At 37.9% G+C, this 27,556-nt stretch overlaps 1 protein-coding gene and 1 gene segment (V, D, J or C); both read left to right on the forward strand.

The window, feature by feature from the left end:
• The window catches only part of LOC129012897 (T cell receptor alpha chain MC.7.G5-like), a 595,859-nt gene that overhangs the window by 99,822 nt on the left and 468,481 nt on the right, over positions 1-27,556 (forward strand). The window lies entirely within an intron of this gene.
• LOC129012898 (T cell receptor alpha variable 25-like) lies at positions 15,436-23,573 on the forward strand. The segment is given in 3 exon segments: positions 15,436-15,502; positions 22,653-22,783; positions 23,064-23,573. Coding segments are annotated over 2 exon segments (498 nt in total).

Consider the following 27,556-nt stretch of genomic DNA (forward strand, 5'->3'; position numbering starts at 1 on the left):
AGAGTCTATGAATATGCTGCTTTACATGGTATATTCGTTTTCTAGGGCTGCAGTAACAAAGTACCGTGGACTGGGTGGCTTAGAATACCAGAAATTTACCGTCTCCTGGTTCTAGTGGCCAAAAGTCTGGAACCAAGGTGTTGCAGAGCCATGATCCCTCTGGGGCGCTAGGGAAGATTTGTTTCAGACCTCGCTCCGAGTATCTGATAGTCACAAGCATCCCTTAGCTTAGAGATGGCCATGTCCTCCCTGTGTCTCCTCCCATCGTCTTTCCTCTGTTTGTGTCCCTGTCTCTTCATGTGACATTCTTTTCATAAAGGTACCAGTCTTATTGGACTAAGGGCCCACACTACTCCAGCAGGATCTCATTTCAACTTAACTAATGACATCGGCAATAACCCTATTTCCAAAAAAGTTCACATTCTAAGCTTCTAGAGATTAGAACTTCAACATATGAATTTTCTGGGGATACAATTTAACCAAATAACATATAGCAAAAGGAACTTTACATATATGATTAATTCAAGAATCTTGAAATGAGAAGATTTATCCTCGATTATCCAGGCAGACCCAATGTAATCACAAGGATCTCTATAAAAGGAAGGCAGTAGAGTCGGAATGAAAGAAAGCAATGTGATGAGAGAATGAGGACAGCCTCGAAGTTGGAAAAGGCAAAAAAAAAAAAAAAAAAAAAAAAAGACAAATTATTGCCCATAGTCACCAGAAGGAACTCAGACCTGCTGGTACCTTGATTTTAGTCCAAAGAAACTGATTTTGGATTTAAGACCTCCAGAATTGCAAAATAATAAATGTGTGCTGTTTTAAGCCACTGAGTTTGTGGTAATTTCTTATGGCCACAACAGGAGACTAATAAATACGACAATAGGAGAGATGAAAAAGGAGACATGTCTGGAGATAAAGTAGAAACTAAAAAAAAAAATTAGAAAAAGTTAAGTACAATTTAAGCCAATAAATTTTAAAACTTTTAAAAGTAGAAACAATTTGAATGAAAAACATACACTACCAAAAGTAACACAAGAAGAAATAGAAAAACTAAGTAGATTTGTAACCATTAAAATTATTTGATAATTGGAAATGAAAATCCCTAAAGATTTAGTAATAGAAGGGAAATTTTTACCTGCATGTGTGCCCACTACAAAATTAAAAACAAGACACATGCTGGATGCATCTGTAAATAATATAACCAATAAGATTTTAGAAATTAAGGTTAGATGGGGAACTCTTACAAAGAAATAAGAAAACATCCAAAATAAGAAGAGACCAGGGTATAAAAGGCAATTCAAAAAGAAGAAATAGGAATGGCCACTAAATATGTAAAACATCAACTTCCACAGAACTCAAGGAAATCAAATTAAAGTAAATTGTTGTTTCATTTCTATTAGATCAACAAAATCTAAAATGTCTGATAACATTAAGTATTGGTAGGAATACATGGAGATGAAGCTGTTACACTTTTCCAGATGAAGAAAAACACCAGAGAACTTAGGATGACAATTTGCCTAAACTAGTTATGAATTTGCACATATCTAATAATCCAGCAATACAAACTTCTGATATCTACATAAAGGTAGTCAAAATATAAACTAGGAGGCATTTACAATGATGCTCACTGCAACCCTCTTTAAAAATAAGTATGATCACAAGAAAAAAACAACCCCATCAACAAGTGGGCAAAGGATATGAAGAGACACTTCTCAAAAGAAGACATTTATGCAGCCTACAGACACATGAGAAAATGCTCATCATCACTGGCCATCAGAGAAATGCAAATCAAAACCACAATGAGCTACCATCTCACACCAGTTAGAATGGCAATCATTAAAAAGTCAGGAACACTTTTACACTATTGGTGGGACTGTAAACTAGTTCAACCATGTGGAAGACAGTGTGGTGATTCCTCGAGGATCTAGAACTCGAAATACCATTTGACGCAGCCATCCCATTACTGGGTATATACCCAAAGGATTATAAATCATGCTGCTATAAAGACACATGCACACGTATGTTTATTGTGGCACTATTCACAATAGCAAAGACTTGGAACCAACCCAAATGTCCATCAATGATAAACTGGATTAAGAAAATGTGGCACATATACACCATGGAATACTATGCAGCCATAAAAATGATGAGTTCATGTCCTTTGTAGGGACATGGATGAAGCTGGAAACCATCATTCTCAGCAAACTATCGCAAGGAGAGAAAACCAAACACCGCATGTTCTCACTCATAGGTGGGAATTGAACAATGAGAACACATGGACACAGGAAGGGGAACATCACACACCGGGGCCTGTTGTGGGGTGGGGGGAGGGGGGAGGAATAGCATTAGGAGATATACCTAATGTAAATGACGAGTTCATGGGTGCAGCACACCAACATGGTATATGTATACCTATGTATCAAACCTGCACGTTGTGCACATGTACCCTAGAACTTAAAGTATAATAAAAAAAGAAATACAATACATTCATTAAAAAAAAAGTATAATCAATAGTGGAATGAAAAAATTGTGGTTTAGTTATACAATGGCAGTATTAGCCATTACAAGCAAAGAAGTGGTTCTATACATATTTTCTTAGATGAATCTTACAAATAAAATGTTGGATGTAAAAGCAGAATGATACATACTGCATGGCACCATTAATAAGAAATCTCAAAATACAAAATAATGCAGTATATTGTTTTGTAATACATACCTGTAACGGTTGAATTCTTTTTTTTTTTTTTTTTTTTTTGAGACGGCGTCTTGCTTTGTCACCCAGGCTGGAGTGCAATGGCACGATCTCGGCTCACTGCAAGCTCCGTCTCCCGGATTCACGCCATTCTCCTGTCTCAGCCCCCGGAGTAGCTGGGACTACGGGGAGCACCACCACGCCCGGCTAATTTTTTTTTTTTTTTTTTTTTTTTTTTTGTATTTTTAGTAGAGACAGGGTTTCACCGTGTTAGACAGGATGGTCTCGATCTCCTGACCTTGTGATCCGCCCACGTCGGCCTCTCAAAGTGCTGGGATTACAGGCGTGAGCCAGCGTGCCCGGCCTGTAAGGGTTAAATTCTAAAAGACATGTGTGGAAACTTCCCAAGAGTGGTTACTAACTTTGAAAGAGTAAAAGGAACAAGGACTATTGTTCTAGCTTTGTCTGAAATGTTTGAGAAAATCTGAAATGTAGAGCGAGAAAGAATACTTTTAGAAAACAGCAAAATTCATCATCTGTTTATCTGTTTATTCTCATTGCTGGATACAAAGATGCCTGCTATATGTTTTTCTGTACTTTTTCTCATGATAATTATTTCATAAATTTAAAAAATACTTTTTAAATGGATAGCAACAACCATAGTTTTTACTATCTTCACCAGTCCACAGAATGGAGACTAGCACCTTCATTACCTACGACTTTGCCAGGTGTATTTCTGGTAGGCCACATAAATGGCAACAAAAAATCAATTGGAAAAAATCTCTAATTTATGAATAAAAGGACGTTCAACCTGAAATAAACAACCCAAGACTGTTTCCCCTGAACCACAATGCATACATTTTCAATACATAAAAAGAGGATGTGGAAAAAAAAAATCCAATTAGTTACCTCTTAGCAATGGGAGATGTGCCCACAAAATGTCACCATTTTGTGAGTGTTAACTCCCCTGGGCTCTCAAAGTTTATTTTACTTCCTTTTTTAGCAGTTTGAAAAATTGAAGAAGAAATTGGAATAGTATTTATGTCTGATTAGAGTGGCTTTCATTGGACTGAAATATTCAAGAATAAAGTAGAATACAGTGCCTAGGATGAATTCGTGGTCCACATGAGAAGAGGGCTCTTGTCAAGTATATGAGAGAGAGGAAGAATTGGGAAGAGCTGGGAGTCTCAACAGTGATTCTGTGACTTCATACAGATGTGAGTTTGGGGATTTCTACAAAGAACCAGGAAGAGTCTGAGAACAGTTTGCCAAAGAATAACGCAATTATTCCCATTTGGATTTCTTTTTGGGGCAGTCCAACAAAAATACAGCTTTTGGAATTTGGTGCTTTGACATAAACTGCTTTATCAGTTGAAGTTTCAGCATAAAGTGGAAAAGAATCTTCATTCTTTCAATGTCCAAAGAGGGAAATATTTTTATTTTGGACATTTATAGTATTAATAGTTTTGAATATTTTTACTGATAAAGCAGCATTTTGTGAGAGGCCTTGTCTTCCTGATAACTATTAAAAATTATAGAATTGCACCAAACAGTACACATGCACTCATGGCAACAGCATAGCTAAAGATTTGAATTCAGAGGGCCCATGGATTCTCCCATCCTAGAACTTCTAATAAAATTAAGCATAGTGTTACAGTAGAAATAATAGGCCTTTGCCGTTACTATTGACACTAGAACATACAACTGGAGAAAATACAGAACTTGGGAGTCTTTTTTTTTAATCTCATTTGTCTGAGCTGATGCTTTGCCATTGTAGAGTTACCAGTTCCCTTGGTTTGATGGGTAAGCAGGAAGGACGGGAGGTGATGACTTCTGGTTTGTCTCCTGTGTGGAAGCCAAGGATTGGTGAGCAGCTTCACCTCAGACTCAGGTTGGTAGCAAGCGAACAATCAAAACATGAATGAATATTTGCAATCAAAGCCATGATTCATAATAAATTGGTTTCAGATAAGCCCCTCAGATTTATCACAGATCAATTTCCTAAACTTGGAAATTTTAAATGACTAATCTCCTTTTAAGAATTCCTTCAATATTGTTTCATGCATGTCCTTTACCAGATATAATCCTTTGTCATTTGTTAATTAAATTATAAGAAAGGGCAAAACGATGTTTAGGATAGAACCAATTTCCCAGCCTAGGGATTATCATAGCACATTCACACTTGACCCACCCAGAAACCATATTTCAGAGGCAGCTTCTATACAGAACTGAGGGACCATGCACCTGTACCGTCAGGGTACAGAGCAGGGCTATTTCAACAGTAAGGAAATCCTGCCATCACACTGCTTCCCAGTCTACTGTGGGTATTCATGGTCTCCGTCTACTTAGGTACAAATAATTGCAAACCAGAGCATGGGTACCCATCAGCACTCAGAGGTGAAATGGGACTAAGGATTAGATGTCTCAAACAATGAGAAACTGTTCCCTGCACCTCTCAGTGATATACTATTTTGACCTTTATAAAAGAACTGGAAATGTTTTAGAGACCTTGTCTGCACTTTCTTTCTTAGCTATCTCTTGGTCCCTTTATATTAATTCATCCATTAAGATAGTGAAACTAGGGGCTGGGTTCACACATATAATCCCTGCACTTTGGGAAGCCAGGATAAGGTCACTTGAGGCCAGGAGTTTGAGATCAGTCTGGGCAACGTAGAGAGACTCCATCTCTACAAAATAAAATGAAAAATTAGCCAGGCCTGGTAGCTCGCAACTGGAGTCCTAGCCATTTGGGAGGCTGCGGTGACACGATTACTTGAGCCTAGGAGTTCCAGGCTGCAATGAGTTCTGATTGTGCCACTGCACTTCAGTCTGGGTGACAAAGAGAGACCCCCAACTCTAAAATAAAAATTTTTCTATTTAAAATTTTAAAAAAGACAATGAAATCACATGGAATATGAACATCTAAATTCCATACAATCACATAACAGCATACAAAAAATTCAGCCACCAACTTCTGTGATATTGACACGCACAAAGTTCTTGCAACCTTCAGATAACACGTTCTGTGGGAGTATATTATAGTATTGTATCACTTGCATCACAGAGAGATCTTGTATTCTTATCATGACAATGTCTTATGCTTATCATTAAAAATTAAAAAAATGCCCAGCCATAGAGTGTAACAAGTGAGACTGAATACTTTGGATCAATGGGATAGAAAATGTGATATCAGGACAATTCTAGGACACATGATCTAAGAAGTATAATCCTACTTGTGAAGGCAACAGGACTGAACATCCTGATCCTCCTCAGTCTAGTAAATAAAACTTAGTGTCAGATTTTGAAATGATTACGTTTTATTCCTGTTATAATTTCATAAAAAGATTAAAAACTGAACAGCTTCTGAAAGTCGAAAAGGACTGATTTTTATCATTTGATTTTGAAGTAGCTTTACTTACTATAGAACTTAACTAGGGCCCTAGAACTCAGTAAGGAGGAAGAAAGAAATGCAGTAATTGTTTAGAATAGGACTGCCTTTCACAGAGAAAGTCAAATATCTGAGTATTTTTCTTTTAAATTTAATTAGTTTCTGATGGCAAAAAGTAAATATATGCTAAATGAATAATATCAATGTATGTCAACTGGTTCAACTGCAATTCCCCTCAATACAAATTGCTTTTCTTATATCCCTTTTCTAGGTTCTGTCTATCCTAATGACTAGGGAAAGATTCAGGGGTGAGCCAGACATTTTTCCTCATCTGCGCATAGCCATGTAGTCTATGAACATAAGACTAAATTTCCTGTTTGGGGAGATAGCATCAGAACCCAGGAACTACGTATACACACCGCAGGGCCCTCGTAGGCACTGAACTTTGAGCTTCAGGCAGCACAACTCACATTTGTGCAAAGAGCTACATGCCACATGCTGTTCTCCAGCCTGCTGTGCGTATTTGTGGCCTTCAGCTACTCTGGTATGGATGGTTCCAAGTGTGAGTAAAAATGTTAAGGATGGAAGGATTCCAAACAGGCATGTGGTATTTCTCATGGATTTGAGGAGGAAAGGAGAAATTGGAAAAAAGCGAGCATACTATGATTTTAGTTTGGTTTGTCTCTGGGTCCTAAATTAGTCTAGCTCTTACAATATTTTCTTCACTATATCAAAGGATCAGCTCTGTTTTCTGATTTTTCCCACAGGATCCAGTGTGGCCCAGCAGGTTACTCAAGCCCAGTCATCAGTATCCATGCCAGTGGGGAAAGCAGTCACCCTGAACTGCCGGTATGAAACAAGTCGGTGGTCATATTATATTTTTTGGTACAAGCAACCTCCCAGCAAAGAGATGATTTTCCTTATTCGCCAGGGTTCTGGAGAACAGAATGCAAAAAATGGTCGCTATTCTGTCACATTCAAGGAAGCAGCGAAATCCATCTCCTTAACCATTTCAGCCTTACAGCTAGAACATTCAGCAAAGTACTTCTGTGCTCTTTGGGAACTCACAGTGTTTGAAGTGATAGTAAAAGCAAAACAAAAACCCTAGGGCTCAATAACAGAACCCCTCTACTCCCCATCCTTTGCCACAGGAGCCAATCTGAAATGCACACCTGCAGATCTCAGGCAAGAGAGGGCAGTGACTGTGGTCTGTGGATTTAATCTGTGGTCTGGATCAGATGATTTAATTCTAAGTAAAACCTCCTTCTATCTCATTTGGAAACAGGTGTTCAGAGCAACTTTCTTCTAATACTTCAATTTTTACTTAAAATAGATCATACAGAAAATGTGTAAAGTTGTCTAAAGTTGGAAAGACTTCCACATAATAACTTAAAGTGGCAGTTTCACTTAACGATGCTCACAGCAGAAATCTGGGTCTGGTTCTCTTGAATCACCATAAAAATCATTTCCTTAGCCCTTTCCTCTTAGGCTTTATGTCAGTTAGGGTACAATCAGGGAAGCAGAACGATCATGAAAGATGTAGAATAAGATTAATTATAAGGATTAGACCTCATTCAATTGCTGGAACTGGTGGCTCTCAGAAGTTACTTAGTTGTTTATGTTTTTATGAAATGGTAACAGGAATAAAATGTAATCTTGTCAAAATCTGACATTGAGTTTTATTTACTAGGCTGAAGAGGATCAGGACATTCAGTCCTATTGCCTTCACAAGTAGAATAGTACTTCTTAGATCATGTGTCCTAGAATTGTTCTGATATCACATTTCTATCCCATTAATCCAAAGTATTCAGTCTCACTTGTTAAATTCTGTGGCTGGTCATGTTTTTCATGTGTAAAACAAAGTCATGATAAGCATGCCAGATTTCTATGTGATACAATGCCATAATCTGCTCTTACTCCTACGCAAAGCTGTTGTCTTTGCATCTAGTATTCAGCCTGAATTTACTCTAGGTCAGCTAGACTCACATTTGGGAAGCAGAGTTGAACGTGGACAAGAGCATGCAAAAGCTGTGATTTGTAAAGACATTTTGGAACCCATGGTGACAGGTGGAACCCACGAGGACAAACTAAAACTTGTCTGTTTCTTACCTCCTTCAATCTCACAGTGTTGGTGACCTTCAGAAGAAATGGCGTTATTTGCTATCATGCTCCCTGGGTACTTGGCCCAAGAAAAAGAGAAGCTGAAAGAGGAGATCTAGGGGGAGTGGAGGAATTGTGAATCAACAACAAGATGGGTTAGCAGATCAGTAGCAACATGTGTGAGTTGCCACAGTGCCTGGAGCCTGGCACCTGCCTTGCACAATTTTTTTCAACTTAATCAAGAACAACATAGGGAAGGATTTTCTTAGAAGTATATTTCCAGGTAGTTACGATGAGACAGTATGAAGTTACCACAATACCCCCACCTTGTAAACTTGACATCCCTATGCACCTCTTTTAATAACACTTAGCTTTCAAATAAAGGCAATTTTAAAAAGCATACTTCCTGCCAATATGATGCCACCATTCTTCATTCAACCACAAATACCCTAACTCTCTCCCCCAAAGAGAATACAAAGTATTTATTCATCTTTGGGTGATGTTCTTTCCTCTTCTAGCTGAGTCACACTCTCCCATTGATATCCTGTAGTTTAGCTTCTGAGATATAACAAGCTATAAGATTAACTTATTAACATATCTTTCACTATTATGTATAGGCAAATGGGAGGAGAGTAAAAAACGGTTAATATGTATTTTAATATTTTCATATCACAATGAAAAAGAAATGTTTATAACAGTATAGTCTTTTTTTCCACAAATGGTCCCATGATTGTAGCTGGTTTCTATAACTACCTCTTCCATTACCCATTTCATGATCTGTTTGTTTTCAGCAAGCACCTCAACCCACTGGTACACTTGACTTTCTATAAAACAAGCTGCTTGGTCAGGAGCAATGTTACACAGAATGCTATAAAGTTGAGCAAGGAATTCTCTAAGTCCGCCACTGTGGTTTTGCCAGAAGCACTGCAGATGTGGAAGGAAAGCCCATATTCAGAATGTCTAACTGGACTAAAACAAAGCAAAACTTGCCAGCAGCCAGAGAAAGTTGATATACTATGTTCTGGGAAATGTCTTTAAGAATGAATGCTGAATTCTCATCAAAATCAACAGAAGCCAAAGAGGAAAAAGTATTTTTAAAGTACTTATAAAACAAGCAAACAAAAAACTCTCTAGCTAGCTTCCTATGAACATGAAAGTCTAATTTTAAACGCTTTGTCAAAAATCATCATTAAAAAGGTGGAAAGTCAGTGCACAGATTGGAAAATTATATTTGCATTGGCATATTTCTGAAAAAGATTCCAATGTAGAATATATAAAAAACTTGTACAAGTCAATAAGCAATGAAAAAACAATACAAATGGCCAAAACTTGAAGAGACACTTCAGAAATATGGTATCTGATAGTAATAAGCATACACAAAAAGCACTTAATATAATTACTCATTAGGAAAATGAAAATGAAACACCATTGAGTGATCCCCCTGTGCCCTTTCAGCACCCCAGTTGTATTAATGTAGCCAGGAGGAAATGACCACAAGAGGATAATGAAAAATAGTGACTACTTCCAGGGGAAGGGATGGCCAAGTAGGTTTTCTAGAAACTTCTGTTAAGTTTAGCCTAAAGCGACCTCCTTACTTATTTTAAAGTCAGAGGAAAGGTTTCTCCATACATAGTGCCCTGTAACCTAACAGGATGCATAAACAGGCTACAGTCTGCTCTCTACCAATCCCTAAGTTTTGGCCATAGGTGGCCAACTGTTCAAATCATGTTCAAATAAGGCAAATGCCAAGCTTTAACCAATCCATCTGTTTCTGTACCTTACTTCCTTTTTCTATAAGTCACTTTACTTTCTCCGTCCGTAAATATTCTTTGACCGTGTGGCAGTGCCAGAGTCTCTCTGAACCTGTTCTGGTCTGGTGGGGGGCTGCCTGAATCTCTAATCGTTCTTTGCTCAATTAAATTCTGTCAAATTTAATTCATCTAAAGTTTTTCTTTTAACACGTCCATCACTGAACCATGTTCAGTGGAAGAAGAAAAAGCAGTAACAGGAAAAGCAGGTTTTACTAGGAAAAAACGAAGTTGATATTCATTGGCCATACTATATGTCAGGCACTATTTATACATTACAAATTCATTACCTAATTTAAGCATCATACACCCTATGAGATAGGTTTTAGTCTTCCAATTTTTTTTATTTGGGAAATGAGACACAACTTTCCCTAACTTTGAAAAGCATCTCTAACTAAAGTCAGCCAGGGTGTAACATCTTAGAGGGCTCCTAAAAAATCAAAGTCTGGACTATGGAGAAGCAAATAGCCCCAAAGCAGCAGCATTGGCTTTCTCAGTGAGGATGACAAGATGCCAAACCTAGGCACAAATTGCCTCAGCATCAACAGATGGAGGAAATCACCGACTAACTATTAAAGAGTGCTGAATGTATCAGTGAGTCTCTTCTACAGTAGTGTGCTATGAAGCACAAAAGGGTAGAGGGAAAGATGAAATACAATTCCTTAAACACTCCAAGCAGGCTTCCATATCAAGGCCTTTGCCCACTCTGCCTGCAATGTTATACCCCCACAAAACTTCATGGTGTACCACTGAACTCCTCTACGTCTTTGCGCAAAAGTCACCACCTTGTGAAGCTTTAACGAAATCTTTCTATTGTATTTTCCCTCTTTGAGAATCAGGCTGTAGCATATTCCACGTGTTGAGAACTAAAGCACCAAGTTCTGAAGCACTGCCACCTGGTGTCCCGCTAAACTATTTGGTGAGGTTTGCGCTGGCCTCCCTGCTGCCCTCCAGTGCTCATGGGCTAAGCTGTGGTGAAGCCTGGTTGCAACAGGAGCTAACATTTCTGAACCAATGTCAGTAACCTTCCCATTGTAGTAATCGTGTGAGACAGGATTCAGCAGGACTGGCTGGGGCTTTTTAAAATTTCATTTTAAAAATATTTTTCCCTGAATATGTGAGGGTGATTGATTTCAAAATGGCAAATATAATATATGGGATGGTTTAGGCTAATAGAATACCTTGGAAACAAAGGTTGGCATTATTGCACAAGATGGGAAGTTTTTCTCCATTAAGTGAGAGTTCGTCTACTGCTCTGTCCCTTACTGTAGTATAGAAATATCCTAAGAAGTGAGAACAAGAGTCAATGATGGAGAAAAATATGCCATTGGAGGGAACACAGTGCAGTGTACTCTCTCCATGTTATCATATGCCTCCCAACCTCCCAATATAGCATCATAAAGCCACTGATTTCCCACTAACAGTAAGAAACATGATAGAACATGGATGTGTATTATAGTACATAAAATATGTCATGCAAATTGCAAAATGCCCCTCAGGAAAATACTGAATTTTATCTTGTAGATAGACTGCACTGCAATTTCAGATACAGTCTCCCAACCCCCCAATATTTTCTATATTGAATGCATCTGGTTGAGTGCCTAAGATACAGAAGTTATTGTACTAGATGATTTATTTGGTTGGTGTAAAAGTAATTTCTGTTTCTTCCATTACTTATAATGTAATGGCATAACCATCATGTAGACTCGGATTGTATTTCTGGACCTACCACTCATTGGTTACTTAATAACTTTTATGCTTCAGTTTCCTTATACCTACAATGTGGATATTGATAGTACTTACTACAAAGGATTATTTTGAGAAATAAGCAAAATGACAAATGCCAATGCTTACCCCAGTACCCACAAAAAGCTACTGGTTACTTACAGAAAAGGAAATTGAATATGAGAGAGATTAAATGTCTTGCCTAGAATCACAAAGAGTCAGAGTTGAGCCTTCCCTCCATGCCTTATATAGAGCAGATACATTTTCTCACCCCAAGAATAACTCTCTATCTCATTACAGTGTTATATTGTCTTTATAGAGCTTATCACTGTATAGAATTATCTTATTTTGTAAAAACTCATTTATTTAATTTCTTCTCACTGCACTCTAGTCCCTTTTCGATCTCTTCACTACCGTGTTCTCCATGCCTGGAACAATGCCTAGCACACAGGAGACACAATCAATATATGTTTGTTGAATGAATGTACAAAAGGTAAAATTATGTCCAGAGTCCTTGCAATTCAAATATTAATATAAAAGTTTACGCTGGATTAATCTTTGTGTTATTTATGCAGAATTGTCAAGATTTCTATCCTGTAAGTTTCTTAATGTAATATTTAAATATGTAAATGCTAAATAGTTGAATACTAGCTTTGGTTTATCTATGTTGGTTTATTTTTACACTTTGGGGAATTAATAAATAATCTTACTAAAAATTTTATCTATAAATCCCTCACTTGACTCACTGGGGAGATGAGGTGGAAAAAATTCTGAGGCATTTTTCTCTGTAGTGCATGCATCTTATCTTTTATGTTGCAAAAGTTTTTCAGAGGACTCATGTATATGTATATATTTTTATGTTTTAAAAAATTCTGTGTGCACACATACACACACACACACACACAGACACACACACTCCTTGCATAAGAGTAGATATACAGGCCTACTGTTTGCTCAAAACAGAGAAAGCAAATTGACCTTGTTTCCCTTCAGTATCAGGGTGGGTACATTTAGAATCCTCCCTTGATATATTAGGCTGTTAAGAACGATAAAGATTGATATTACTAGTTGAGTTGTCCTGTGGCCAAAGTGGGGAGGAAGGAAACTAGGATCATGCACTCTTCCAGAAAGAGAATCTCGTTGTTTACTTTCCCTGTAAGGCCGTATTTAGTTGTCAACAGGCTTGGCCTTTACTTCAGGTCAAATGTGTGTCTATACCTTGTAGGATTCTGTCCTACTATTATAGATAGAGGAATTCTCCCTGCTGTTAGAGGTATATCCGTCTTGATCTGGACACTGCTCCTCCAACATGTGGGTGAATTTATCAGTGGATCGGTATTCTCACCAGAAATGAGCTCCACAGCATGTAGGCTTTCTGAGTGATTGTGGCCATGACTTCACTCTTCTATGATTAAGTTATCTTAATGCTATGATCTTCTCCATTCATCTGGAGAAGAAACTACAGAAAAGAAACTACTACAGCAAAGACTTGGAACCAAGCCAAATGTCCATCAGTGATAGACTGGATTAAGAAAATGTGGCACATATACACCATGGAATACTATGCAGCCAAAAAAAGGATGAGTTTATGTCCTTGGCAGGGACATGAATGAAGCTGGAAACCATAATTCTCAGCAAGCTATCACAAGACCAGAAAACCAAACACTGCATGTTCTCACTCAAAAGTGGGAGTTGAACAATGAGAACACATGGACACAGGGAGGGAAACATCGCACACCAGGGTCTGTTGGGGAGTGGGGGACTAGGGGAGGGATAACATTAGGAGAAATACCTAATGTAGGTGACAGGTTGATGGGTGCAGCAAATCACTAGGGCATGTGTATACCTGTGTAACAAAACTGCATGTTCTGCACATGTACCCCAGGACTTAAAGTATAATTTAAAAAAAAGAATGACTCATTTTTCTAGCAGCCATCCCTAACCCTAGTCCTCATGCTTCTGAACTAGGAGTCATTATTGAGGCTTCCAGGATTTCCTTTACTACCCATACCTTTATTTCCTTTCCTGGGAAGGAAAGCTAGAAGTTAACCATTGAAATACTTTCTAATCCTGTTCTAATTTTTTAGAACATGATTTAAATGTATGTGGAAAGTGCTACCCCCTGATTTTAGTACATACCCCATGCTGTTTCCTTTGCTTATTTCAGTTGTTCACTGGAAAGGTTTTAAAGGCACTTCATACACTAAATACCTAGAGGTTGAATTTATATTCTGAAAAAAATTAATTAATGCTATCTTATACTATTAAATTTCCCTTGGATATATCTTATTTCTCCAATTATATTTTGGGCTTGCAGGGAATAGGGAATGTTGCTTTGTAATTTTTTTTTCTTTCTTTTCCTCTCCCCTAGATGAGGCTATAGCTTTGTAATTTTTAATTCCTCAGAGCTCCTAGGGAAATTCAAAGCACAAAAATTACTGTTCAAAAAATACATGTATATTGAATCAAACTAACATTATATCTGGACTGTGACAGAAGCAAGACAGCATAATTCTTATTTACTTTTAAACAACTTTATTGGAGTATGTTTACGTTCCATAAATTCATCCCTTTTGAATGTATGGTTCAGTGATTTTTAATTAATAACTGATTTATGAAACTATTACCATAATCTATTTGTAAATACTTTTCAACACTCTAGAAAGATCCTTCATGCCAAACTATAGTTAATCTCTAACCCAACCCTGGCCCCAGGCAACCAGCTTATATCTTTATAGATCTTCCTTTTCTGAACATTTCATATAAATGGAATCATTCAATATGTAATCTTTTGTGGCTGGCTTCTTTTTCTTAAAATAGTATTTTTAAGGCTCATCTGTGCTGTAGCATATATTAGATGTTTTATTTTATTTATTTCATTTTTGCTTATTTTATTTTATTTATTACTTATTTATTTTTGTTACCAAATATCATTCATATCTTGTATGAACATACTGCATTTTGTTTATTCATTCACCAGCTGATGGACATTTGGGTTGTTCTCATTTTTTCAGCCATGATAAAGAATGTCCACAAATTAGACTTCCATTATTTTTAGAACATATCTAACATGTAAAACATTCATGGTGCATCACAAATGTAGGTGGCATATCAGATTCCAAATATGATAAAGTCTAGAGCTAGACAGATATATGTTCTAATTCTTAATATGCCACTTAGGTAATTGACCTTGAGTGAATTATTTAATCTCCTTGAGCTTTGGGTTATTTTTTGTTTGTAAATTGGAAACAGTAATGTCTCTATTGCATGACTTTCTTATTAGAGTACATAAAGAAAAAGGTAATTTAGATGTGTGCACATTTGTAATTTGAAGGGGATTCAAAAGTTTTTTTTAATGTTTGAAGATTCAAAGAAAAGTGCTTTTCCTGCCACAAATTGCCATCCCACCTGTAACTCCCTCTAAATTTGAATAATAGCAGTCCACAGTTAGGCAGCGCACTTCTGAAATGTTTTCAATTCTCTTTGTGTTCCACACTCACGGGGGATTTCCTCAAAGTTTATGAAGTTGGCCTGAAGAAAGCAGTTACTTCGACCGCTCTTTGTGAACCACAGGAAACTGAATATACGGCAGAGTGTTTCTAGGACATTTATAGGAGCTGGTCTCTGATTGGCTAGGCAACCAGATGCAGAATCCTGTTTTCTGAAGCACAATATTTCCACAGATTTTGGCTGCAAAGAGTTTTTCTGCTGAGGGTACGTGAGCAGGAAACATGGAGAAGAATCCTTTGGCAGCCTCATTACTAATCCTCTGGCTTCATCTTGACTGTAAGTCCAGGGGTTACAGGAGACATTCTTAGTCTGGGGTGATGATGAGGAAAGAGGAGGATGCAGTCAGACACTCTAGGTTTTATTTGGGGATGTGTGAAGAAAAGGCCAGCTCTGTAGAGAGACCAACTTCTATGTCTGACTCTTTTTTTAAAAAACAGGCGTGAGCAGCATACTGAACGTGGAACAAAGTCCTCAGTCACTGCATGTTCAGGAGGGAGACAGCACCAATTTCACCTGCAGCTTCCCTTCCAGCAATTTTTATGCCTTACACTGGTACAGATGGGAAACTGCAAAAAGCCCCAAGGCCTTGTTTGTAATGACTTTAAATGAGGATGAAAAGAAGAAAGGATGAATAAATGCCACTCTTAATACCAAGGAGGGTTACAGCTATTTGTACATCAAAGGATCCCAGCCTAAAGACTCAGCCACATACCTCTGTGCCTTTACACAGTGCTGTTCAGGCACCTGCAGCCCATATGCAAACCTGTGTCAGGTGTTGCACTGTTACCAGCATTGACAAAGAACCATGAGTAGAATGGAAAAGACAAGTTCATTGAATTACAGTTTTTTTTTTCAAGAGGATTGTGCAAACATAGAAAAATAAGCATGCTAGTGATCATAACTAACTACCACAAGAGCTAATTAAGTAAACATATTCCTTATGACAGATAGATGTCAGAGTGCTAATGAAGCATAACACATGACCTGGTAACTGGGCTGTTACTAAACAATACTAACCCCAGCTCCCAACAACACATTAACCACATCATGGAGTCAGATCCATTGCCTGCTCTTTTGGCATGATTCTGAAAGAAACCAATAGTTACTCAAATCTATCTAAAACAATCTGGGTAAATAAAGGCGATATTTACCCCCTCATTGTTGCTATGTCCTGAAAATGAATTCTTCTATTATATTTTATCACAGCACAAATGGAGCATGTTGGCATGCCCCTTCCTCACACACCTGGCCTGGAAATATGCATGTTTAATACCAGAACAGGTGATGCTGCCTCCTTTAATACATTGGGGATTTTGGTTTTGCTTTAGTTCAACTTTTCCCCTGCATGAACATTTGTATTTTTATTTCTTCTCACATGTGGCTATTTTCATTTTTAAATATCACTCATAATATCATAAAGGAGCACTGATGAAGGACCTTCACTATTTTGATGTGGTCTATCCCCCAGCTTGTACTGTGATTGTGATATTGGATGACTAACTGAACACTATTATAGAAGTCTCTTCATTTGTAATTTCTGGGTATATTAATCAGGCTGAGTGTTTGGTGCTCTCCTCCTTTTGCAGATTTCCAAACAACCCACCAGTTTAAGGTCCCACTTGTACTCTAGAGGCATCTAATTCTAAGCTTTCTTGGGGGTTGTTAAGATGAAGTAACTTGCTTCTGGGCCTCCTCATCTAAAAGCTAGAATTTCAACTTTCTCTAAACATCTACAGTAATAATTATTTATCCAGCTCCTGTCCAGTTTCCTAAATTATGCTGCTATTGCATTTTCTCTTTTTTGGATTTATGTTTTTAAAAATATTATTGTTATTATCACATATTTAGGAAAAAAAGCCAGTACATTTTAAAAATAATAATGGAGTGTATACAAATCTCTGACTGGACCCATTTAGAGATATTTATATAGAGAGAGAAATATTTTTTTCAAAATTTATTTACAAGGTAGTAATGAATCTATTTGACTATCAGGTTGGAAGTGGCTAAATTTGTAATATTATTTGAACATATATGGAATCGGAAGAGTGTAGCACAGGACTGAGTACAGAGAAGTTATGGTTCATTGTACACTAGTGTTGGTGGAGAAGGACTACACAAAAGAAGACTGATCACTCTTCCAGCTGCTAGTCAAATTCCCAAACCAGCTCTCCATTATTGGCATAAAGATCAATGGAAGAATTTCTAATATTTCCAGCAATGATCTTGAGGCTTGAACTAACTTTGAATTGGTAGAATCAAAAGGCATGGGTAAAATAAAAGATGAACATCTGACTCATTTGTGTGTGGCTGCAACACAATGCCTCACAGTCTCCCGCACGTCAAAGCACACATAGAAATTAATTACATTCATACAACACTTCAGTGTGGAATGACGCTGCTTGACACCAGCCCGTGACTCCAACTTCCTTGAGAACTCTGCCTGCCTTAAGCCACGATGAGATAGAGATCTTCCCACACACACGATCAAGAAAAATATAAACCTGTAGTGCACGGTCCTTACAAAAATATCCCTATCTTTATGAAAGCTGTACGGAACCAAGTAAATATGGACCAGAATTTTCAGTGTCTTTGAATTCTAAAGCTGATCTGAAATTGAAAATAATGTGTTAAATTCTGATTATTTATAGAGACACAGACAGGCATGTTCTTGTAAATTTTGTTAGTTTAGACACGTGGAAAGAGAAGGGTGAGTGAAATATAAAAACATGTTAAATAAGAAACAAAGATCTCTGTTGATTGCAGGGCCCCAACCTGAGCAATCAGCCACCTGCTCCTGTGCTGTGGCAGCACAGAACTCTTGTTACCTCTGATCATTGCCACCAGGTCTTCTGTGCCAGGGCAGAAGCACAAGGATGGCTTTTGAAAAGAAGTTTGGTGAAACAGGCAGATGTTTCAGGTCAAGCTATTAGAGACTAGCAGAAATCAGCCAGAGGAAGCATACATCTTTATTGTTGATTTCTCACAAGTTCTCAAAAAGACTATTTTTCATTGGACTCCAGAGCTTTTGTGGCTTGCTGAATAACAAACTGTTGTACAGCTCACTTAAGCAAGTGCCATTTTACTATCTCATGATACTTCTGCTCCTTGTGATGCTGACTGCAGCTAGGGTCCTCTGGGGGCTTGCCTGACTAGAACCCCTGGAGCTTACTTCCATACCTGGAGCCTTGGTGGGGATGTGGAAGGCTGGGCTCATCTCTCATCCCAACTATTCTCAGGGCTTTCATTACACATGGCCTCTGCATGTGGTCTCTCCTCAAGATCTCTCTAGGGTGCAACTTACCTGGTGGCTCAGGGCTTCCAACATTACAAAAGTGGAAGGTGCCAGGCCTTTTAAATGTCTAGGCCAGAACTGCCACAATATTATTTCTACTGCATTCTCATGCATACGTAAGAACCATGAATGGTTCTTATGGGCCTCTGGAAAAGGGGCCCTTGGAAAAGGGGCCTCTGTAAATATAATTAAAAATGAGTCATGGAGCCAACCCAGAGTCAACATAGAAGGGAACTACACAAGGCATGAATATCAGAAGCAGGATTTTGGGGGCATCTTTGGATACTAACTCCCACAAGAGCTGACTAAGTAAACATATTCCTATGCCAGATAGATATCAGAGTGCTAATGAAGCGTAACACATGACCTTGATAATCCAGTAATTATCAAGGTCATGTCAATTTGAACTTCCAAATACTGCTCATATCCATTTCTTTGTTTCTATATTGCTTACTGCTTCAGGCATTCAGCACCTCTCACTTGGATGATTGCAATGGCTTCCTAACTGTCTTCCTGCCTCTATTCTCAACTCTTTGAATCTAACTTCTACATGGCAACTAGAGTTATTATAAAATGTATCTAATAAGATCACTTTCTGCCTCCCTTTGGGTAATGAGGAACCACTAGAAGTTGTAAAGTTGAAACTCTATATTAAAACTACAAGGCCGGCTGGGTGTGGTGGCTCATGTCCGTAATCCCAGCACTTTGGGAGGCCGAGGCAGGCAGATCACCTGAGGTCAGGAGTTCGAGACCAGCCTGACCAACATGGCGAAACCCCGTCTCTACTAAAAATACAAAAATTAGCTGGGCGTGGTGGCATGCCCCTGTAATCCCAGCTACTCAAGAGGCTGAGACAGGAGAATTGCTTGAACCCAGGAGGCGGAGATTGCAGTGAGCTGAGATTGCCACTGCACTTCAGCCTCGGTGACAAAGCAAGACTCTGTCTCAAAAAGAAACAAACAAACAAACAAACAAAAATACAAGGCCATCTACAGAATCCTGTTTACCTTCTATTTTAATCTTCCATCCTTCTCTCATATATGTAATATATATATTTTTATATTATATATATTTATATATTATATATGTATATTTAAATTCTAACCCTTTCTGTGAATATTAAGGGCCTTCCTAAATCTGTCCTCTTTTCCCAGAATATATTTTTTCCCATTCTAATATGCACACAGGTCTACTCACCCTTTATGGCCCAATTCAGGCAGCATTATTTATTTTTTATCTGAGATTTCATTGAATAACACTTGTAACATCTTATTATAAATATTTTTGAATCTGATCCTCTCTTACAATTGTTTTGACAAAAATATTTGCCACTGAGAGCTATCGTACGTTTATATTCAATGGAAATGTTTCCTACTAGGAAATGCAGAGATTCCGTCTAAGAGTGCAGAGATTTCTTTTACTCCTTGAACCAATGCATGGCCAGCTTCCCTTCTCTTCCTTTAGTAAATTTCCACTTCCAACCATAAGATCTAGAGAGAGGCTACAAGAGAGACCATGCTGCAAGGTGGGAAAGGGCAAGCTTGACCCGGGCGAGATTCCTCTGTCTTGGTTTATGCCTCCTACGTAAACTGCACCAGTGCTGCTGCCCCGGATGAAGAGAAGAGGATTTCTAAAGCCCCCACAGGTGCTCCTTCCACACTCCTTGCTCTTCTTGAATGGGGAAGGAGTCCTTATTGCCTTAAAATTGTTAGCTTTGTCTTCATTTTGAGATCCAAATCCAGTATTCCAAGGAGGAAAAAAAGCATCCCAGTGGCATGCATTTCAAAAGTTTATCTTAACTCATGAGATTTGCCATTTTTCGGGACATCCTAAAACTGCTTCTTGGTCTGTTTCCATTTCATGCAGTAATTCAGATTTAGATTCACTTTTTACCCTACACAAAATGTTGATATTTCTGCCATTAATACATTTACATGGCAACACTTTAAAGACATTAGATTTCTTGTAGTGGGTTGAATGATGGCAGAAGATATGTCCATGTCCTAATCCCTAGAAATAGTGAATGTGGTGTTATTTGAAAAAGGGTCTTTGCAAATGTAATTGAGTTAAGAATATCAAGTTAAGATCACCCTGGATTAATCAGGTAGGCCCTAAATCCAATGACAACTGTTCTTTTAAGAAACACATAGATGAGGCCGGGCACGTTGGCTCTATGCCTGTAATCTCAGCACTTTGGGAGGCCTAGGTGGGCGAATCACCTGAGGTCAGGAGTTCGAGACTAGCCTGGCCAACATGGTGAAACCCTGTCTTTACTAAAAATACAAAAATTAGCCAGGCATAGTGGTGCACACCTGTAATCACAGCTACTCGGGAGGCTGAGGCAGGAGAATTGCTTGAACCTGGGAGGCAGAGGTTGCTGTGAGCCACTGCACTCCAGCCTGGGTAACAGAGTGAGACTCTGTCTCAGAAAAAAAAAAAAAAAAAAAGGAAACACACAGATGAGAAGGCCATTTAAAGACAGCGGTGGAGGTTGCAGTTATGCAGCCACATCCAAGGGATGCCTGGAGCCACTGGAGGCTGGAAGAGATGAGGACGTATTCTCCCCTAGAGCATTCAGAGGGAGCACGGCCCTGCTGACACCTTAATTTCAGACTTCTGGCCTCTAGGGCTGTAAAGAAAATAAATTTTTGTCAAGCCACCAAGTTTGTTTGCTATGACAACCCTAGGAAAGCGGTATCTCCTAAAGGTAATTAGCTACAACCAAACCTTGATTGTTTTTATAGAAGGGCACATTGTCAACCAATACCAATTGAATATGGTATTGAATATGATTCTAATATTTTAATATTTTTTGGAATATTTTGAGTTTAAATCGTGACACAGTATATATACAAACACACACTTTTTAAAATCATTTAATGAACACCTGAGTATCCACAATTTACCAGCTATTAGAGTAGGACATGTTGGTGAATAATAGACAAATAGTTATTGAGGGCTTACCACATATCAGGATTATACTAGTGATCCATCAGCAAACCAAAGAGACAAAATTCATTGTTTTCATAGACCCTATATTCTAGAGCAGTACTGTCCAATAGAATTTTCAAAGATAGTAAAAATGTTCTGCATCTGCATAGACACTAGTCACATATGGATACTCAGCACTTGAAATGTGGCTAGTGTGCATGAGAAACTAAATTTTAAATTTTATTTAATTTAAATTTAAGTATCCTCATGTGGCTAGTAGCTACCACATAATATAGTGCATTTCTTGAAGATGATACAGTACACACCTTTAAGGTACAAAAAGGTTAACTCAGATAATCAGTAGTTATACAGGTATAAACACTGTGATAAGTGTGACTGAAGTTCTGTGGGAGTCCGCAGTTTTTTTAAGTTACTTTCTGTTTTTATCTTCCAGCCTTTCCCACTACATACTGTAGATGTTTATCAGCCAGATCAGAACAGAAAGCTACTTTATCCAAGTGTTTTGTTTATGGAAGCCTTCCAATAGAAATTGATTATCTGTTAGATAAGACTTTTTTTCTAATTATATTAATGTCTTCCCTCGTCACGCTGGCATGTGTAAAAGTAACATAGTGGGATGGCAGACATGATCTCTAAATTGGATAATTTATCCGGGAAATCCGGGTGACAAAAGAGAAATCTGTATTTCTTATCTTCTGTTTTGAGGTAATGTGTTGTCTAACAATAAATCACAAGTGTTTGCCACATTTATTAAAATGTCTGTGACCTAATATGTCCCATTAGCGCACTTATAAGCACGTGCTACATGGCACAACACGATTCTTAGTTACGACGGAAGCGACAAAATGAAACTTTCTCTTTTCTTCGGATGCCCTAGTTTTAAATCACAGACTCCATTTTTAAGAGGCAAATTATTCCTCCTTGAACAATGTCACTATCAGTAAACTCTTTTCTTCCAATCCTTGACACACATACATACCACCTAAATTAGAAAGCAACTTTATTAATAAAAAAATCTGTTGTCAAATCAGCAATGTTTGAGTCCAGCCACAGGGGGGCAGCATCGGCAAACATAGACTCTCCTCTGAAGTGGGTGGGCAAAATAGTCTGATTGGTTTTCTCAACTTGCAGTCACCTCTTCCCCCTTCTTTCCAAAATGCACACATCTACTTTCCAAAATAGACCGCAACTATTTCTATCGATCTGGAAGAAGCTTGTACCAGGCAACCCATTTAGGAGCAGTTGGATGAAGAGGAAGGAGAGGGAGATGCTACTCATCACATCAATGTTGGTCTTATGGATGCAATTGTCACGTGAGTTTGAGACGTCCCTGACTGCTTCCGGGGAATAAATCCAACAGGATAGAGAAGTATCTGCAGGCAGGGAATGGACTTTCTGTTTGAGAAACAAGAATTAAGAGAAAGGGAGAGAAACAGAGAGAAAGACAGAAAGAATAAAGGTTGAGGGAGATGGGAAGGGAGACATGGACAGAAAGGGGAAAAAAGAAAAGAGGAGTGAGAGAGACCCGCGTAGCTCAAGGGCTAAATATCTAATCTTATTTCATGTGATGCTTCCCATTGTCTTTCTAAACAGAGGTGAATGGACAACAGGTAATGCAAATTCCTCAGTGCCAGCATGTACAAGAAGGAGAGGACTTCACCACGTACTGCAATTCCTCAATTGCTTTAAGCAATATACAGTGGTATAAGCAAAGGCCTGGGGGACATCCCGTTTTTTTGATACAGTTAGTGAAGAGTGGAGAAGTGAAGAAGCAGAAAAGACTGACATTTCAGTTTGGAGAAGCAAAAAAGAACAGCTCCCTGCACATCACAGCCACCCAGACTACAGATGTAGGAACCTACTTCTGCGCAGGGCACAGTGCTCCCCAAGCACCTGCTGCCTGTCTCCAAATCTTGCCCTGCGCAAGAGCAGATCGTTCTACTCTCCCCAAAGAGCAGGAGCCAGAGAAAGCCAAAGTCACAATGTCTGTGAGGATCTCGAGCAACTCCTCCCCATGGCAGTAGGAATTCATGTAGAAATTCACTCTGTTAAGACCTGGAAGAGTTTAGCAGTTTTATTTCCTAAAACTTAACTACCGGTTTTCTTCTACACAGGTGTCTCAAAGATTTCTAATTGTCTTAGGAAGAATCGGTGGATTTTAATAAATTGTGATACAGATATTTATATAAAAAGTCTGAGTTCATCTTTCAGTGCAGTGGTCCCCAACCTTTTTGGCACCAGGGACCGGTTTTGTTGAAGACAATTTTTCCACGGAGCAGGGTGGGGTTTCGGGATGAAACTGTTTACCTCAGATCATCAGGCATTAGTTAGATTATCTTAAGGAGCGAGCAGCCTGGATCCCTCGCATGCGCAGTTCGCAATAAGGTTCGGGCTCCTATGAGAATCTAATGTCACTGCTGATCTCACAGGAGGCGGAGCTCTGGTGGTAATGCTCACCTGCCGCTCACTTCCTGCTCTGCGGCCAGGTTCCTACCAGGCCACAGAACGGTACCGATTCCCCGCCGCCAGGGGTTTGGGACCCCTGTTTGGGTGGTAGCAGAGGTTTCCAAGCAGTTTCTTTAAGGTTTTAGCTCAATTGTATTGCGGAAGATTTGAAAATTAAACATTTTTCATTATGTACACAAAACTTAAAAGAAGTTTACGAGCAACTCCCTGCAGAGTCACCTCTGTAGAACTCATCTTTTTCAATGCAATGCAGTCCAACATAGCATAAAGATTATGCATGTGGTAACCAACTTTCCAGAGAACTGAGTGAAGAGAGCTCTTTTTAAAATGAGGAGTTTAGACGAAACTGGAAGGTGACCCGTGAAGAGATTTAGGCATGGTCTCTTTTTCACTTTCCAACTGCAATTATATTCCCCAAGCCCAGATGAAGCTGATGATTCAGGTTCCGGTAGCCATGTCCATTGGTCTAAATACGGGGAAAAGTTAGCCATAGATTTCAAAGTGTGTTCACTGATTTGTCCAATTACTTTATTTCTCAGTACTTACAAAGATTTTTATCTTGGGAAAAAGAGGATAAAAAATACAACTGTATTGGAGAGTTTAAACATTAAAATCAACTGAGATTGGTCAGCTAAATGGTCAAATAAAGTTTTTGCACCTTTTTAATAAAAAGTTTTGTAGCCATAAAATTATTGTGATGAAAATTTTGAAACATAGGAATTAATTTAATTTATCAAATGAACAAAGTCAAATACAAAATAGTACTATGCCACTTATAAAACAAAATAACATATGTATATAGAAAAATATGGATGGGAGCACATGCATGTTTAGGTTAATTTCTAAGAGCACCGTAATTATTTAGTAGTTGTTTTCATCCATTATAACATTTCCAAGGCTATTTCAGAGTTGTGCCAAAAACAGTTATGTTAAAATTATTGTAAAAATTATTTTCTCCTCTTCTGTCATAGCCTTGGCCCTTTTGCACACTGATCCTCTCAAACTATGACTTTTCTGGGGGGGGGGAGGGGCAGGTGGGTCTTTCTCCCACGAAGTTTTCCTTCCTTTCTCTTTTTTTCTTTCATACGTTTTCTGTGCTTTTCTGCTACAATCATGCCAAAGTAAAAAATAATACTAATTAACAAAATCACAAGCACTAGAAAACAGACATGAATTATAAAAGGCCTCATAAATAATTCTGGAAAGATCAAAAAGTGACCTTTACCGCCAGTAAGAGAGTGATTTCATCCATCAAAACAGCTGCCAGAGATAATTCACATCAGAAGGAAAAAAAACAAAAAGCAAAAAACAAAAAACAAAAACCACAAACACCACCTTACTAGTATAATTAGGATCTCATTTTGATTCTTTACCAAATTTAAGGAGAGTATGGTCTGATATTTCTTGGTTTCCCTCACTGATTGTTTCTCTTTTCTTCCCAGTGTATCTTTTATTAAGCACACATGAGGGGCTGTCATCCTTTGATTCTCCAACATTTTCTGTCTGGGAGACCCCATGTACAGAAACAAGGGGTGGACTGACAATTTCAATTTGACTCTAGTGTCAAATTGAAGTGTTTGGCTTCTTCCTCCAAAATATCTTTCTTCATAGGATTTTTTTTAAGGTTTTCTCAAAGACTACACCTAACTACTGTACAAAAACACATCAGTAGAATCTGCTTAAAAGACCTCCTTCAAGGTTGCAGTGAGCATAGATCGCGGCACTGCACTCCAGCCTGGGTGACAGAGTGAGACTCCATCTCAAAAAATAAAATAAAATAAAATAAAATAAAATAAAATAAAAGACCTCCTTCAGAAGGCATTAATCATGTCTTTTTTCCTTTCTATCCCTCTCTCTTTCATTCCTTCCTTCCTTCCTTCCTTTCTTTCTTTTTTTTTTTGTCACATCCAATCTGTATCTCCATGCTGTCTAGAGTGATTAGAGTGATTCTCTATCCTTTACAACAATGGGGTCCATTAGTCCACATCTCTGCTTTTCTTGCTCACTCACAGGAGATAAGATTAAAAACAGGTAAGGATAATATTGCTTTATGAAGCAGGTATTATAATTTCAAACTTATAAAGAAAGAAATTGAAACCTCAAGATATTAAGTAACTTACATCTACTCACCTATAAGAATGGATGAAGTTCAAATATATGAGAATATCAAGTACTGGTTAGGCTACACATCAACTGGAACTCTCATACGTTGCTGATAGGAAAGAGAAATGATCAGCACTTTGTAAAACAGGTTGGCAGTTCTTATAAAGTTAAACTTCACTTACAGTATAATTCATCAATCCCTCTCCTACATATTTAGCCAAGAGAAATAAAAGTTATGTTCACATAAAATTTCCATGTGAATGTTTACAGAAGCTTAATTCATAATTACTAAAACCTGGGAACTATCAGATGTCCTTCAGCTGGAGAATGGTTAAACACATTGTGGTTCATCCATATGATTGAGTACTCAGCAACAAAAAGAAATGAAATATTGACTCATGCAACAACATGGATGAATCTTCAACATGTCTTGGTAAATAAAAGAAACTAAGTCCAAAGGACTACATATTGTGTGAGTTAATTTATATTATTAATACATATGGGTAGAAGCAAAATTATAAAGATAGGAAACAGATCGAAGGGTTGGTGAGAACTGTACCATAGACCTGTATACTGCAAAAAGTAAATCTTACTGTGTATAAATTTTTTAATAACTAGAATGTGAGTGGAACCCCAAAAGAAATAGAAACTGTAACAAATGCTTCCAACAATATTATAGTGAATAATGTTAACACAGTGACACTCTCTTTAATGTGGAAGAAAATAACTAACCTAAATAATTTTTGAAAACAGTATTTTGAGTAGATACTGTAAGACCAAAGGCAAAAGAATGGCACACAAATACCATTCTGTAGCTAATAAATTTGTTTCTCAAGGGGTATAGGTTAGCAATTCTTAAACTAATTTATGTGAGCATTTGGATTGAACAAATGTATATAAGTAAAATATATAATAGATCATGGATCATGAGAGCCAGATTTCTCACTGTTGGGAAAAGTAATAAATAATGAAGGGAGAAACTTATGCAGACCCAGTGGAGTTGAACTCATGTTTTTTTTTAATATTCATACATATAGGTTGATACATAAATAAAATTATTAGGAGACTTGAGTGCTTTCTGATGCCCAACAGCAAAGGACAAGCCTGTTGTTACTTTATTTGAATTGATTCAAAAGCCTGAAAGACCTTCAGCAAAGTAGATAAGAAATGTCTGGGAAACTTAGGTGGTCTTGATATTAGGAAAGATACAGTATTTGTGTTGTCACCATATTTAGTTCTGTCAGCGTATCTCTTTGGTTTTTGTATTGAGGCATAATACACATATAGTAAAGTGCACAAACATTCATCAAATGTTTGTGAATGTTTAGTTATGCACATACCTATATAATAATCCTCCACCAATCAAGATGTAGAATATTTCCACCAACCCAGAAATTATTTCATTCTTCTTTTCAGTCAATACCCACCCCTAGAGATAACCACTACTTTTATTTCTATTGCCTTAGATTAGTTTTGCTTTCTCTTGAATTTCATATTAATGAAATCATATATTACAT

The sequence above is a fragment of the Pongo pygmaeus genome, chromosome 15 (genome assembly GCF_028885625.2).
Source record: "Pongo pygmaeus isolate AG05252 chromosome 15, NHGRI_mPonPyg2-v2.0_pri, whole genome shotgun sequence".
NCBI lineage: Eukaryota > Metazoa > Chordata > Mammalia > Primates > Hominidae > Pongo > Pongo pygmaeus.